This window comes from Suricata suricatta, unplaced genomic scaffold, assembly GCF_006229205.1.
Source record: "Suricata suricatta isolate VVHF042 unplaced genomic scaffold, meerkat_22Aug2017_6uvM2_HiC HiC_scaffold_21, whole genome shotgun sequence".
NCBI classification, from domain to species: Eukaryota; Metazoa; Chordata; class Mammalia; order Carnivora; family Herpestidae; genus Suricata; species Suricata suricatta.
This window is the reverse complement of record NW_021865992.1, coordinates 110387-123234: the sequence shown is the minus strand read 5'-3', so window position 1 is coordinate 123234 and position 12848 is coordinate 110387. Positions and strand designations below refer to the sequence as shown.

The window sequence follows — 12848 nt, the reverse complement described above, 5'->3', positions numbered from 1 at the left end:
CCATCCAAACCACAGTCCTACACTTCTCACATGCAAAAGGCAGCTAAAAAAATTGGTGCTCACTCCACTCGCCCCAAGTTAAGACAGAGTTAACATTCTCTGGGAGCCAGAAGAATTATACCAACACAGAGCTGCTTTGCTTAACTTGAAGCCCCATTGTCCATCCAGTCTTCTATCCCAGCCATCAACCACCTAAAACCCAGAAGCCAGCCAAATTCTGACTGACCAGGTAAGATGTCACAGAATCCACCCACCCACATCCCTCTCTGGAGGCTCCCTCAGGATTCACTATGAGTCCATCTACTCTTTCTCTAGACACAATTCTAATCCCAGTTGTCTGTTTCCTCAGGAAATTGGAGGGGCTGATATTTGAGCCCAATAGTTGGAGTCTCAAATGACCACTATGGTCAGGTGTCACTTCACACTCATAAAGATGGCTACTACCAAAAACAAAAACAAAAACAAAAAACACATAAAAACCAGAAGATAACAAGTATTACTGGTGAGGATGTGAAGAAATTGGAGCTCTTGTCCATAGCTGGCAGAAATGTACAATGACGTAGTCACTAAGGAAAACAGCACAGCAATTTCTCAAAAAATTATACATAGACTTAGCATACGATCCAGCAATTCTTCTTCCGGATATATGTACAAAAGGACTGAAGGCAGGGACTCAAACAGATTAGTACACCCATGTTCCCAGGAGCGTTACTCACAGTAGTCAAAAGGCAGAAGCAGCCCAAGTAGCCACTGACAGATGAATGAACAAAATGCGAGACCAACATGCAATGGAAAATTATTCAGGCTTAAAAAGGAAGGGAATTCTGACACATGCTACCACACAGAAGAACCTTGAAGATATTATGCTAAGTGAAATAAACCTAACACAAAAATTCAAATATTGCATCATTCTACTCATATGAGATACTCAGAGGAGTCAAATTCAGAGACAGAAAATGGAATGGTAGTTGCCAGGGGCTGGGGGGACAGAAGAATGAGGAGTTGTGTTTAATGGATACAGAGTTTTAGCTGAGGAAGATGAAAAAGCTGTAGAGCTGAATGGTGGTGATGGCTGTATACCAATGGGAATGTTCTTAATGTAGAGAACTGTCTACTAGGGGCACCTGGGTGGCTCAGTCAGTTAAGCAGCCGACTTCAGCTCAGGTCATGATCTCATAGTTCGTGGGTTCTAGCCCCACGTCAGGCTCTGTGCTGACAGCTCAGAGCCTGGAGCCTGCTTCTAATTCTGTGTTTCCCTCTCTCTGACCCTCCCCCGCTCAACTCTGTGTCTCTCTCAAAAATAAATACACGTTAAAAAAATAAATGTTAAAAAAAAAGAACTATCTACTAGAAAGTGGTTAACATGGTAAATTTTATGTTACATATATTTAACCACTTTTTTTTTAATGTGGGGAAATGAAAAAAAAGAAGTGACTGTTGCCAGGGAGAAGACAGATTATAGGTAGAAACATGAACCCCAAAAGCATGATGGCTAGACACCATTTAGTTTGGGGCTCCCTGCCCTGCAGTCGCAGAAGCCCAGAGGTCTCACGCTGATCAGGCAGGACACTGTTCTCACTCAGAGTCCAGAACAGGAACCAAGAGCCTCCCTGCACCCATGGTGCTTGGGACCCTGAGGAAGGCCACTGGGAAGCAGGCTCTCCCTAGCAAGTTCCTTCTGCCTGTCACCAGCTCACCCTTCTTCTTTCAAAGATAAAGGCTTTTGAGAGAAAGAAGCTTTTGTGGTTCCAACCTCCACCAAGCAGGTGCTTTGTACATAAAGGTATGAACTCAACACCCCTGAGTCGCAAAGAAGAGGTTATTCATGCTCAGTATATTTTGCTTGGAAGCCTATCATCCATTTCAGAAAGATTTCCATCCAAAAATAGTTTTTAAACATTTCTTTTATAGTTTTGCTCTTTAAAAAAGAGTAAGCTTCAATGATCTGGTGGGGAAAATCACTGGCCATGGTTTTTGTGTGTAAAAATCCTGTGGCTAGGATAATAGAAACTTTATGGGTTCGCGAAACCTCTTTTTATCCAGGATCTCACCTGATCCTTTAAAACCTCTCTGGGAGGTGGGTAGGGTAGCAGTCATCCCATTGAATAAATGGGAAAACTGAGGCTCAGACAGATCAAAGTCACACACATAATTAGGAAGAAGCAGAGAACCAAGGCCTTATTTCCCATCGATGCCAGATGAGGATCTGGGTTGGGTCCTCATCTTTGAGCAGACCATGCAGTCATGAAAGTAATTTTCAAAACAGTGTTAGTTTATTTTATCTCCATAACATCTTTCTGAAGTAAACTGGAAATATTATCATTTTTTAAAATAGAAGATCAACTGAGCACAAAACAAACCACTTGCCCAAGATCACCACTTAAGAAAGGGCCAGACAGACTAGACCTCCTCCCTTTCGAATACATTTGACCTTGAGCACTTCCCTACAATGCCTTGACCCCAACACACTGAAAACTTAAAGGAGCCCATGCAGTTTTTATATAGCCTGCACTGCATTTCTGTGAACACAGCAGGGAGCAGATATACCTTTATTCTCTTTTTAATAGCTGGAAAAGAAAAAGAGGTTAAAGAAAACTTTAAGTTCCTTTCAGCTCTAAAATTCTATGATTCTAAAAATTCCTCAGCAAGTTACTTGGCAGAGAGAGGCCTGGAATCCACATCACCCGCCTTCCTGCTTCCCAGTCTGTTAGACCACCCCATCCCTGCCCTTTGAGTTTAATGACTACAAACCCCATGTGTACCTGGGAGAGGGGTCCACGCTCAGAAGCATTAAATGACATAATATGTCAAGAAAGTGTCACTGCCTGGTTAGGACCCTAATAGGGAACTTTACCCTGTTCTCCTGCTATAGCCCCAGTATCTCCTAGCCAGAGGCTCCCAAATCACAGGGAATTACATGCCAGGTATTTGAGACCTTACCCAGGCCTGGGATGATGGAGAAGCCAGTCCCAGGAACAGAACAGCACTGTGAGGTTGCAGCCTAAGTGCCCTTATTTGAGGCGTGCCTTAACACCCAGGAGATGAGAGAGCAATTGGGTCTGCTCATTCCTGCTTTTCTAGAGACCTTACCAACTCTGTCAGACACACTGGTTTCATTCAACAAAGGCTTATTAGGCACCTACTGTATGCCAGGCACTACTCTATGTATCAGGGAGTAAACAAATAAAAATCCCTGACCATAGGCTGCAGGAGAAGCAGCCAATGTCAGATGATGGCAATTGCCATGGAGAAAAATAAAACGGGGTGCGGCGGGGGGGGGGGGGGGGGGGTAGATAATGCTGACAGTGGGTAGTACAGGGAAGGGGATCCATTTTTAAAAGGCTGGCCTGTGAGGGCTTGATTGAGGAGGAATGTCTGAGGGGATGTGGAGGAGGCGAGGGAGGGAGCACCCGGTTCAGGTACCAGGGAGTGTGGAACAGGGGATGAAGAGCAAGAGATGGCTTAGGAAAGGTAAGCTGGTAAAAATTATATTGTGTTTTGTAGGCCAACCCAAGGTCTGGGCATGAAATGGGGAGCACAGGAGCAACAAAAGCTGACTTACAGTTTTGCAGCACCATGCTCACTGCTGTGATGAAAATGGTCTGTCAGGAGACCAGGGAGGAAGCAGGAAGGTCAGTTAAGAGACCGACGGGAGCTTAGAGCAGGGCCAGTGTGTGCAGATGATGGGACTCAGGTTCTGGGTATATTTAAGGCAAAGCCAACAGGATCTATTGATTAAATGGATGTGAGGCTGAGGCAAAGGGGAGGAGTCAGGGAACACCAGAGTTTTGGGGGCCTGGGTGATGGAAGGATGAAATCACCATGAGATGAGCTGGGAAGACTTTGGGAAGAGCGGGGGTGGGGGGTGCGGGTTCATTTTGACTCGGCCATGTTGAACTGAGAAGCCTTTCAGACGTCAAATGTGTTGAGTACTAGCAAAATATGCAAGGCTGGCTTTGAAGAGGATGGGCTGAAATGATAAATGTGTGAGAGTCTGGCGTATATAGTAATACATAATGTACATAAGTAATGTAATATGTGTAGTGATACATACGTATTATCATACAGGATTTCCATGTATGACCACACAGAATTTGTATGATATAGGTTTATTGTCTCCTCCCACCCCTAAACTGTAAGCTCCATGTGGCCAAAAACTATGTCTGTTCACAGCCAGCAAGGTGCCTGGCACTCAGTAAATATTTACTGAGCAAATGGAGAAGTTGCTCAATTACTCCCTCCAGAATAGCCCGAGCAGCCCACACAATGAGAAGCAGACTGTCTTACAACCACAGCACCAAGCCCAACCTGCTCCAAACAGGGCTCTGGGTCTGTCCACACCGGGCTGGAGATTCCAGAACGTAAGTGGATACGCCTGGCACATCAGAGAGTCAGATATTTGAGTTTCAGCCCTGCCACATTCTCACAGGGTAGAGCTGGGCAAGAGACTTGCCTGTTCTACCACTTCTATTTCTCCTTGGGGTGGCTGGGAGGGGCTACCTTACCCACTTTAGGGACAGAGATATTGATCTACCCTGGGTATATATATGTGGTGATGGGAGCCTCCCACATGAGTAAATTCTCAAGTGTTCTCTGAAGCATGCAAGGCCACCCAGCACCTGAAGGGGGAACACAGACTTTTGGGGGATGCATTATGAGTAACAGTTAAAAAATAAATAGCTAATGCAAGATGACCAGACCAATGGGCATCATGTCTCTGCTTTACCTAACAGGTGACTAGGAAGACAGAACTAAGGCCAAAGGATGACACAGCATGACCTAAGATTTCAACTCCATAACTTTGCAGTTTTGAACAGGTGCCTTTATGAAGATGTTGAAACAGCTCTAATGATCTTGTACAACCTTGTTCCTTTATGAGATATTGAAAGTGTGACCCGAGAAAGGTTGGATGACTTGCCCAGGGTCACCCAGCTATAGGCCAAGGACTAGAACTTAGGTTCTAGCTCTCTGTTGATGATTTCTCCCCATTACACCAGTGGCAAAGGAAAGGTAAGAGTCACCAAGAGAGCTGGGGAGTTTCAGGCATTAGCGTTACAACATCAAACTATGTCTCTGTCAAAGGGTAAGCTGCAGATGTTACAGGAATGCCAGGTGCACGCTGTGAAGTTAAGAAGAATTCCTTCCCTCATACCAAACTTGTCATCCTACAGAGTTCCCCTTGACTTTGGACTTTATGAATAGCTTTACTCATAGAAGGACCTACAGAACTGGAAAAAAAAAATGATACACTAGTGGGTAAAAAAAATGCAGATAGATACTTGAGTAAAATGTTTACATAAAAAATGTAGATGATAGGATACAGTCGAGTTAACATTCTAAAATCAACAAATATCGAGTGATTCCTCTGTACAAGTCATTGTGCTGGTGTTCAGTGTGTGTGTATGCGTGTGTGTATATATATGGCTACATGAGTGAGTGTGAGAGACAGACACACAAAAATAAGGCAGACCTCAGGTCTTCAAGGCTTGCAATGTAGTTTCTGATATAAAACTATAAATGTCAAATAAATGACTAATAATATGGAGTAGGTAATTGGTAAGTGGCATAATGTGCCTACGGGAGTTCTCAGAAGGGGGGGTTGGAATTGTTAAGCAAGGTGCTTCTAGAAAGATAGCGGATTTGAGGCAAACCTTGAAAGAAAGGTTCTCAAAAAGGGGGAAATGGCAATGAGCAGACACGTGGCTTTAATGTCAGAGAAGAGAAAGAAATCACACCTTAGGGGCACCTGCGTGGCTCAGTGGGTTGAGCGTCTGACTTTGGCTCAGGTCATAATCTCACCGTTCATGGGTTTGAGCCCTGCATCGGGCTCTGTGCTCACAGGTAGCTCAGAGCCTGGAGCCTGGTCTTCGGATTCTGTGTCATCCTCTCTCTGACCTTCCCCTGCTCACGCTGTCTCTCTCTCTCAAAAATATATAAAAACATTTAAAAAATTAAAAAAAAGAAATCACACCTTAAAAGAAAGGAATAGACCAAACTGAACAGCCTTGAAAGTTCAAGTTCTTACAGAAGTGGAAGGATGCAAAAAGATTCCTAAACAGGGGCGCCTGGCTGGTTCCATCAGTAGAGCATACAACTCTTGATCTTGGGCTTGTGAGTTTGAGCCCCATGCTGGATGCAGAATTTATTTTAAAAAGTAGTTTCTGTTAAAAAAAAAAGATTTCTAAACATAGAATTATAGGGTCCGGAACATATTACTTTAACAAACATCTCCTGGGAGGGACCACAGTGTGCAGGCATGGGATGAATGACAGAAGATGAGCTTGCCTTTGGTGGGGAACTAACTTCAGCCTGGGAGGTGGGTGAACTTCAGATGAGAAGAGAGTGAAGCAGAGTGAAAGGGGCAGGTTTGTACGACTTGCCAAGGAAGAACCAGCAGGTCCCAGTGGATGACTGTGACTAGGAGGCAGAGAAGGTCAGCAGAGAGATATCTCCAAAGTATGAAGCTAGGCAGCTGCAAGAATGGAAGAGTAAAGGGAAGCTTGCTGAAGGGAGAGACAGAGAACTTGGTTTTGGAAGTGCTGAATCTAAGGATAATGACATCAGTGTGTCTGTTCAATGGGCATTTACAGATATGAGTCTGGAGTTTGACAGCAAAGGTTGAAGATACAGTGTAGGGGTCTTCCCAGTAGAAAGAGTTGTGGGACTGAGTACAATTTCTCTGGGAGGGAATATGAGAGAAAAAACAGAACTCCAAACTGACCATGGTATACTGACACCTAGGAGGTGATGTGATGGTGAGCAGGAGTGATCAAAGAAAAAAACCATGATAGTCTAATGCCAAGAAGGGAAGGGGGTAGTTTCAAGTATGAGAGGGTTGTCACCAGTGAAAAATGCTACAAAATCAATTATGTGCACTGAGCACATAAATAATAAATATTCGCTGAATAAGTGAAAGAGAGAGAGAAAGAAAGAAAGAAAGAAAGAAAGCAAGCAAGCAAGCCAGCAAACCAGCCAGCGGTTGGGGTTAAGAATCAATTTTTCTCAATCAGAGCGGACAGGGCTGCCAACAGGATTTCAATGTTACATTTTACCCCGACGCCCCCATCCCCCTAAAAACATGTTTCTTCTTCCACAAGTCATCCTGTCCACCACACAGACATCCTTTCCTGCTTCCCCCACGTTTCCCCTCATCTTCCTTCCCAGTTTCCACAGCCCAAGCAACACACCTTCCGTGTCAAAGGAGACAGGAAATTCCAACTAAAGTTTCCACTTCATTAACGACTATGCCTGTGGCTCCTCTTACAAAAAGGGTATGTGGCAACTGGATGGAACAGGCGACTGCTTTCTAGCCCCAGCTGCACTACTAACTAGCTGTGAGACTTTGGATGAATTGTTCAACCTCTCTGGATCTCGGCTTCTACAAAGACAGGAGGAGGTAAGTCTATCTGGACTCCAGACAAGTTTTGAAGGTCCCTTTCAACTCTCCAGTATACGATTTTTATCATTCTCAGAAGGTCCTTGCAACACTCTCAGAGAAGGAAGTGAGTACAAGACCCGGGGAAAAGAACGCCAGACCTCTTCCCAGGGCTAAGCGCCAGGATAGGAGGAGTGTACCAAGAGAGAAGGCGCTGCCCGGCCCTCGCGGATCACCAGGGAGCAGATCCCATCCCCAAGGCTGGGAAAGATCCCAACAAACCCGAGCGCGATTCTCACTCCACACCCCACCTTTTCTAGACTCCCAGGCAGCCGGGAGGCTCGAAAAAGCCCTGCGGGAAAAATAAAGATTTCTTTCCCAGAGTCCTGCGCTGCTTTTGCTAGTTGGATTCCGGCAGACACGATCTGCAGCCCGATAATGACACAGACAGTCTTTGGAAGAGCGACAGTTTTCACTCGCTCCGAGTTCTGGGTACGACTGGCCGCCCGCGCCGTGCCCCGACGGGCCAGCCTCAGACCCCGACCCGGCTGCCAAGCCAGCGGCGCCCCCGTCCCGGGTCCCCCTCCCCTCTGCCGGCCCCGCTGCGGTCTGCAAACATTTCCTGCCCCCGCCCCCACCCTCACTCAAAGCTTCCCAGTTGGAGCGAGTTGGGCTCGCAGCCGGGTCAGCGCTCGCAGTTGCCCCAACTCGGGTCCCCCGGCCACCAGGGCTACGGAGGGGGCCCCCGTCTGGCTACGGAGCAGCCACCGTGGAAACCCAGGCGCCAGGAACAGTGGGAGGTCGCTTGGGAAGCCCAGGACTCGGGCGAGGAGGGGGACAACTGGCGAAACGCCGTGGCCCGGCTCCTTTCCTCGTCGTTACCTGCTCGCTTGCGGGGGTGTCCCGGGGCGGTCGGCCTCTCCCGGCGCTGTCTCCCCACGCAGTTGCCCATGCTGACTCTTCAGCCGGGCCCCATGCACCGGAGGCGGCGGACTTGTCTGCTGCTCCGCGATCCTGCCCGGACGGCGGCGTCCGGGTCAACGGCTCTTGTCTCCCGGCATCGGGCGCTCCCCGATCTCCCCCCGGGGGCGCGCTCTGCCCGGACGCCGGCTTCGCCACAAACTTTGCGGGCGAGGGGAGAGAGGGAGGTGGCCGATTCCCTAGCACAGTCCCAGGTGGCCGGGCCAGGGGGGCCCGCGACGGTGCCCGGCCAGAGACCAGCTCCGCTGGAGGGGCGGAGAGAGGGGGCGGGCACCGCCGCAGCTACTGCCTGCTCGCTTGGGGCTCCCAGTTGGGGCCAGCCCCCCGGAGCCTGTCAGTCACCTGCCTAACCCCGCCCTAGCCCGGCCCCGCTCCCTGCTGCCTGCTCGCGGTGCCCGCGCCTCCGCCACCGCCCGCCCCAGGTGTGCATGTGACCGACGGCACCGCCCCCTTGGACAGGGCTTGATTTTCTCATTGGCTTTTCCCAGGGTGTGTACCGCCCCTCGGCCCCACCCAGCCAGGTGCCAGCCCCGCCGCCCGTCTCCCGGGGAGCCAGGCCGGGAATTATTCGCCCTCAACGGCCCCCCGCTGCGTGCCCAGCGGCCGTCTTCCCTCCCCGTGCCACCGCCCCGACTCCAAGCCCCGCCCCTCGGGAAGGGACCGTCCCATCCCTCCCTGGAACTGCCTGGCCAGGAGCCGGCAGACACGTGATCCAGGGAGCGCCCCGCCTCTTCAACCTTCCAAAGGCTATTGGCTTAGGAGGCGCGTGCGCTCAGAGGCCCGTCCCGTGCCACCACCCACTTCCCCTCCCACGGTTTCTGGTTCGCGTCATGGCCGCCGCCGCCGCTCTGGAGGCGGTGGCGCCTACGGGCGCCCTGTGGGGCCTCGTGCAAGACTTCGTCATGGGTCAGCAGGAGGGCCCCGCTGACCAAGTGGCTGCAGGTACGGCAGACGGCGCCGCGCGGCTTCCGCCTGGGGCCGACAGGAGGGAGCGGCCTCAGCACAGGCGCAGGGCGAGAAGGAAGTGAGGGACAGCGGTGACTTTCAGAGATTGGTCTGGGGCTGGTTGTAAGCACCGCGGGTTTAAGAGCCGTAACGAGTTGAGAGTCGCTTGCATCTTCCTTAAAGCGCTTTTACGCCCCTTATCTTAGTAATCACCCGGTGCGCCAGCTGGGGTTAGAGTCATTACCGATTCACAGATGAGGGAACTGAAGCCCAGAGAGGACAAGAGACTGGTACATCAGGCGGGTGGGGCAGCTGGGACTCAGACCTAGGTCTTCCAGTTCAGAATCTGGTGCTCCCGCCACCGAAGCGCGTTGTTTTCGCGGAGGTTGATGTGAGAAGCAGCATCTTCCGCGGCACCAGCACTAGTCGCGTGGCATGTTGGGACTGGCGGCGCGGCGAGATATCTGACTGGCTGTAATTGGAGAGAGGAGGGGAGAAGTCAGTCTGGGGGGAGTTTGAGATGTTCCGCGTATCCTCCTTAAGACTTTTCCTCCGTGTCTTGGGAAAGTTCGTGATTAATTTGCTTCATGACTTTTTTATGTGGTGTGTGTTTTTTCTCTTTCCCCCAGATCTCCAGTTTCCTGCTTTTGAGCAGTTCAGGGACCTCTTAGTTCTCACGATATATCTAAGATTTGCATAAAACAATTCCAGATTTCCTTGGGAGTCAGAGACTTCACTCTTTGAGAAAAAGGAAAAAAAAAAAAAAGCTCTAAACCTAAAAAGTTGTTGAGTGTTAGGAGGCCTTCAGACCTGTTTAAGTAATAGAATACAAAATCATCTGAACACAGATGAGTTTTGTCTTATTTTTAGAAATTTGCATGCTTGGGGGAAAGTAAAAGATAACATTTCTCTTGAACGTGGAACGTAGTAACTTTTAGGGTATGTGAGAAATGAATGAAGTAAATTGTGAGAGAGTATATTGCTTTGTTCTTAGCAGTTACACTTTCATTCAGCCATCCCATCGTTCTTGAACACATACTATTCTCCAAACATGGTACAAAGCAATAGGTATATAAATACAGATTAGACTGGTTCTGTCCGCACCAGGAACTTATACTGTGGTAGGAGAGACAACCACGCAAACAGATAGTATGCCACATCATAACATAAGGGTTATGTGCAAGCCAGCAAGGAAGGATCAGGGAGGGGGCGCGTGGGTGGCTCAGTCGGTTAAGCCTCCGGCTTAGGCTCAGGTCATGATCTCATGGTTCGTGGGGTCGAGCCCCGAGTAGGGCTCTGTGCTGACAGCTCAGAGTCTGGAGCCTGCTTGGGATTCTGTGTCTCCCTCTCTCTCTCTGCCTCTCCCCTGCTCATGATTTGTCTCTCTCTGTCTCTCAAAAAAAAAAAAAAATTAAATTAAAAAAAAAAGGAAGGATCAGGCAGCAAATGCCTAATGCTATCATTCCACCAAATTGAATTTCTTACAGCTTTACAGAGTAGAGTGTGTTATCAGTGCTTACCGTTAAGTTCAATGTGCTATCAATGCCATTTTCCCCAGTGTTTTGTTATGAAAAATTTCAAACAGCAGAGAATTTCATAACAGACACACCCACACACACACACCACCTACATTACCATTAACATTTTAATATTACTTGCTTTGTCAGGTATCTTTCCATCCATTTAAATTGCAGATATCCTTCTAAATACTTCCTCCTAAATACTTTGGTAGGCATATTATTAACTAGAGTTTGTTTACAGTTCATTTTGGTGTATAATTCATATCCAGTGAACTGTACAATCTTTAAGCATTTAACATTCACTGATTTTGAAAAATGCATACACCTACCCCCTACTGTTACATTGTGTCATTTGTAACTATTTTACATTTATACAGTATGAATACAATAATTTTGGTTTTTTCAGGTTCAGAACACACTTGAGAATACAGTATGAATAAGGCCTGCCAAGTTTTTATAAATACTTTTGTAAAATTTATGTAAATAGATTTCATTTTAGAGTGCCCAAGCGAGAGAGAGGGATAGAGGGAGAAAGAGAGTCTTAAGCAGGCTCCACACTTGGTGTGGGGCCTGACACCGGGCTTGATGCCCCTACCCTGGGATCATGACCTGAGCTGAAATCAAGAGTTGGATGCTCAACCGATTGAGCCACCCAGATGCCCCTAAAATTTGTATTTTTTATGCCTGAAAAAAATGGCCTAAACTATATATAGTTTAAATGTAACTCAGCTCTACTAAGACTGTAACACTAGCCCTGTTGTAATTCAGCCCTACCGACTAGGAAAGGAGTTTGGTAGTTACCGATAAGGTTAAAAAGGTTTGGTGGGTTTGGATTATGCATAACCTTGGATTCCAGGCAGAAGATTTGAATGACCTTTTGTAGGTAATAGAACTCATTGTAGATCCTTGAGCAAGGGAGTCATATAATGAAAGCGAATTTGGGAAGGATTAAATTGGTATTCTCAATCTGAGGTCATGGCCCTAGTTAATGTTGTTGAAGGCTGGCAGGGTTTTAAAGCATTCCCAGAATTAGATGTGCTTTCTTATCCAGCCTGAGCCTATAGTTTTTGTTAGCACTAAAGAGACCAGCTTTCTGTTCAGCCACTCATAGCAGCAGCCTGTTCTACAAATTATAAATGCAGAAGGGAACACCCTGGCAACACAAAGGCAGCTTCCACCAATTTTGTTTTGCACCTTTGCAAAATTCTTGATGAAAGCAGGTGTTCAAAGTTCCTGATGAAAGAAGGTGCCAGATGTAAAGGTGCAAATGATGGCAGAGAAGTAAACTGGTAGGCTAAGGGTTAAAGACTTCTTATGCTACCATTCAAAGGTTGCACTCCCAGGCCCAGTCCTTACTTTTACCACTCCCCTCCTGTATCTTTGGTGCCTGGCAGCCACCTGGATTTGCTATTCACTGAATGCTTTTCTTCCCAGTTCCTTTCACTAGCTCCAACTGATCAGTTAGACATTGGATTCAAGGTCAGGCTTGAATGCTCACTTGTCTGCCCCCACAAGTGTTTCCTGATTACTCCAGCCAGACATCATCTCACACTTCAAAATCTTTGTAGTATTTCTTTCTTCGCCACTCATTTATTAGCACTTACTAGCAGACTTGTGTAGAAGCTGTTTCTGTGTATATTTCCACATCCTATCTTCCAATGCCTACCACCCAAGTGTCCTAGAGACTAGCGTAAGTAAGTGTGCCTTAAAAAACTATGTCAGTAAATGGAATGAGAGATATTGAAGGAAGAATCTGTGGAATTTGAGGCCTAACTAGTTACAGTTGAAGGAGAGGGAAGAGTCTGATGACTCCAAGCTTTTGAGCCTGAGGATGAACAAAAGAGAAGTTCTTTGTCCAAAAATGGAGGTTGGAAAAAAAGCTGATTTTGAAGAGTGTGATGGATATAAATTCAGTGATTTGGATTTTCTTTCTTTTCAGTCTTGTTTGTATTGTGTTTTCCCACTTTGGTGGGAGATCACTATTCCTAAAACCAAAAGATTGTTAAACAACAGTAAAAACAGTTCTG

The 12848-nt window shown here is 47.3% G+C and overlaps 2 protein-coding genes across 5 annotated transcripts in view; one reads left to right on the top strand and one right to left on the bottom strand.

The window, feature by feature from the left end:
- The window catches only part of LOC115284788 (ubiquitin domain-containing protein 1), a 53816-nt gene extending 44890 nt beyond the window's left edge, over positions 1 to 8926 (bottom strand). The window contains exon 1 of one of the 3 annotated variants that reach the window (XM_029931256.1): positions 8258 to 8926. In XM_029931256.1, the coding sequence (XP_029787116.1) occupies positions 8258 to 8327 (70 nt within the window). In that variant the 5' untranslated portion in view covers positions 8328 to 8926. The remainder of the gene's footprint in view (positions 1 to 8257) is intronic. The other 2 variants (XM_029931258.1, XM_029931257.1) reach the window with 2 other exon arrangements.
- Positions 8927 to 9146: 220 nt separating this feature from the next.
- LOC115284804 (MMS19 nucleotide excision repair protein homolog) overlaps positions 9147 to 12848 on the top strand; it is a 33392-nt gene continuing 29690 nt past the window's right edge. For both annotated transcript variants that reach the window (XM_029931289.1, XM_029931288.1), the window contains exon 1: positions 9147 to 9298. In XM_029931289.1, the coding sequence (XP_029787149.1) occupies positions 9187 to 9298 (112 nt within the window). In that variant the 5' untranslated portion in view covers positions 9147 to 9186. The remainder of the gene's footprint in view (positions 9299 to 12848) is intronic.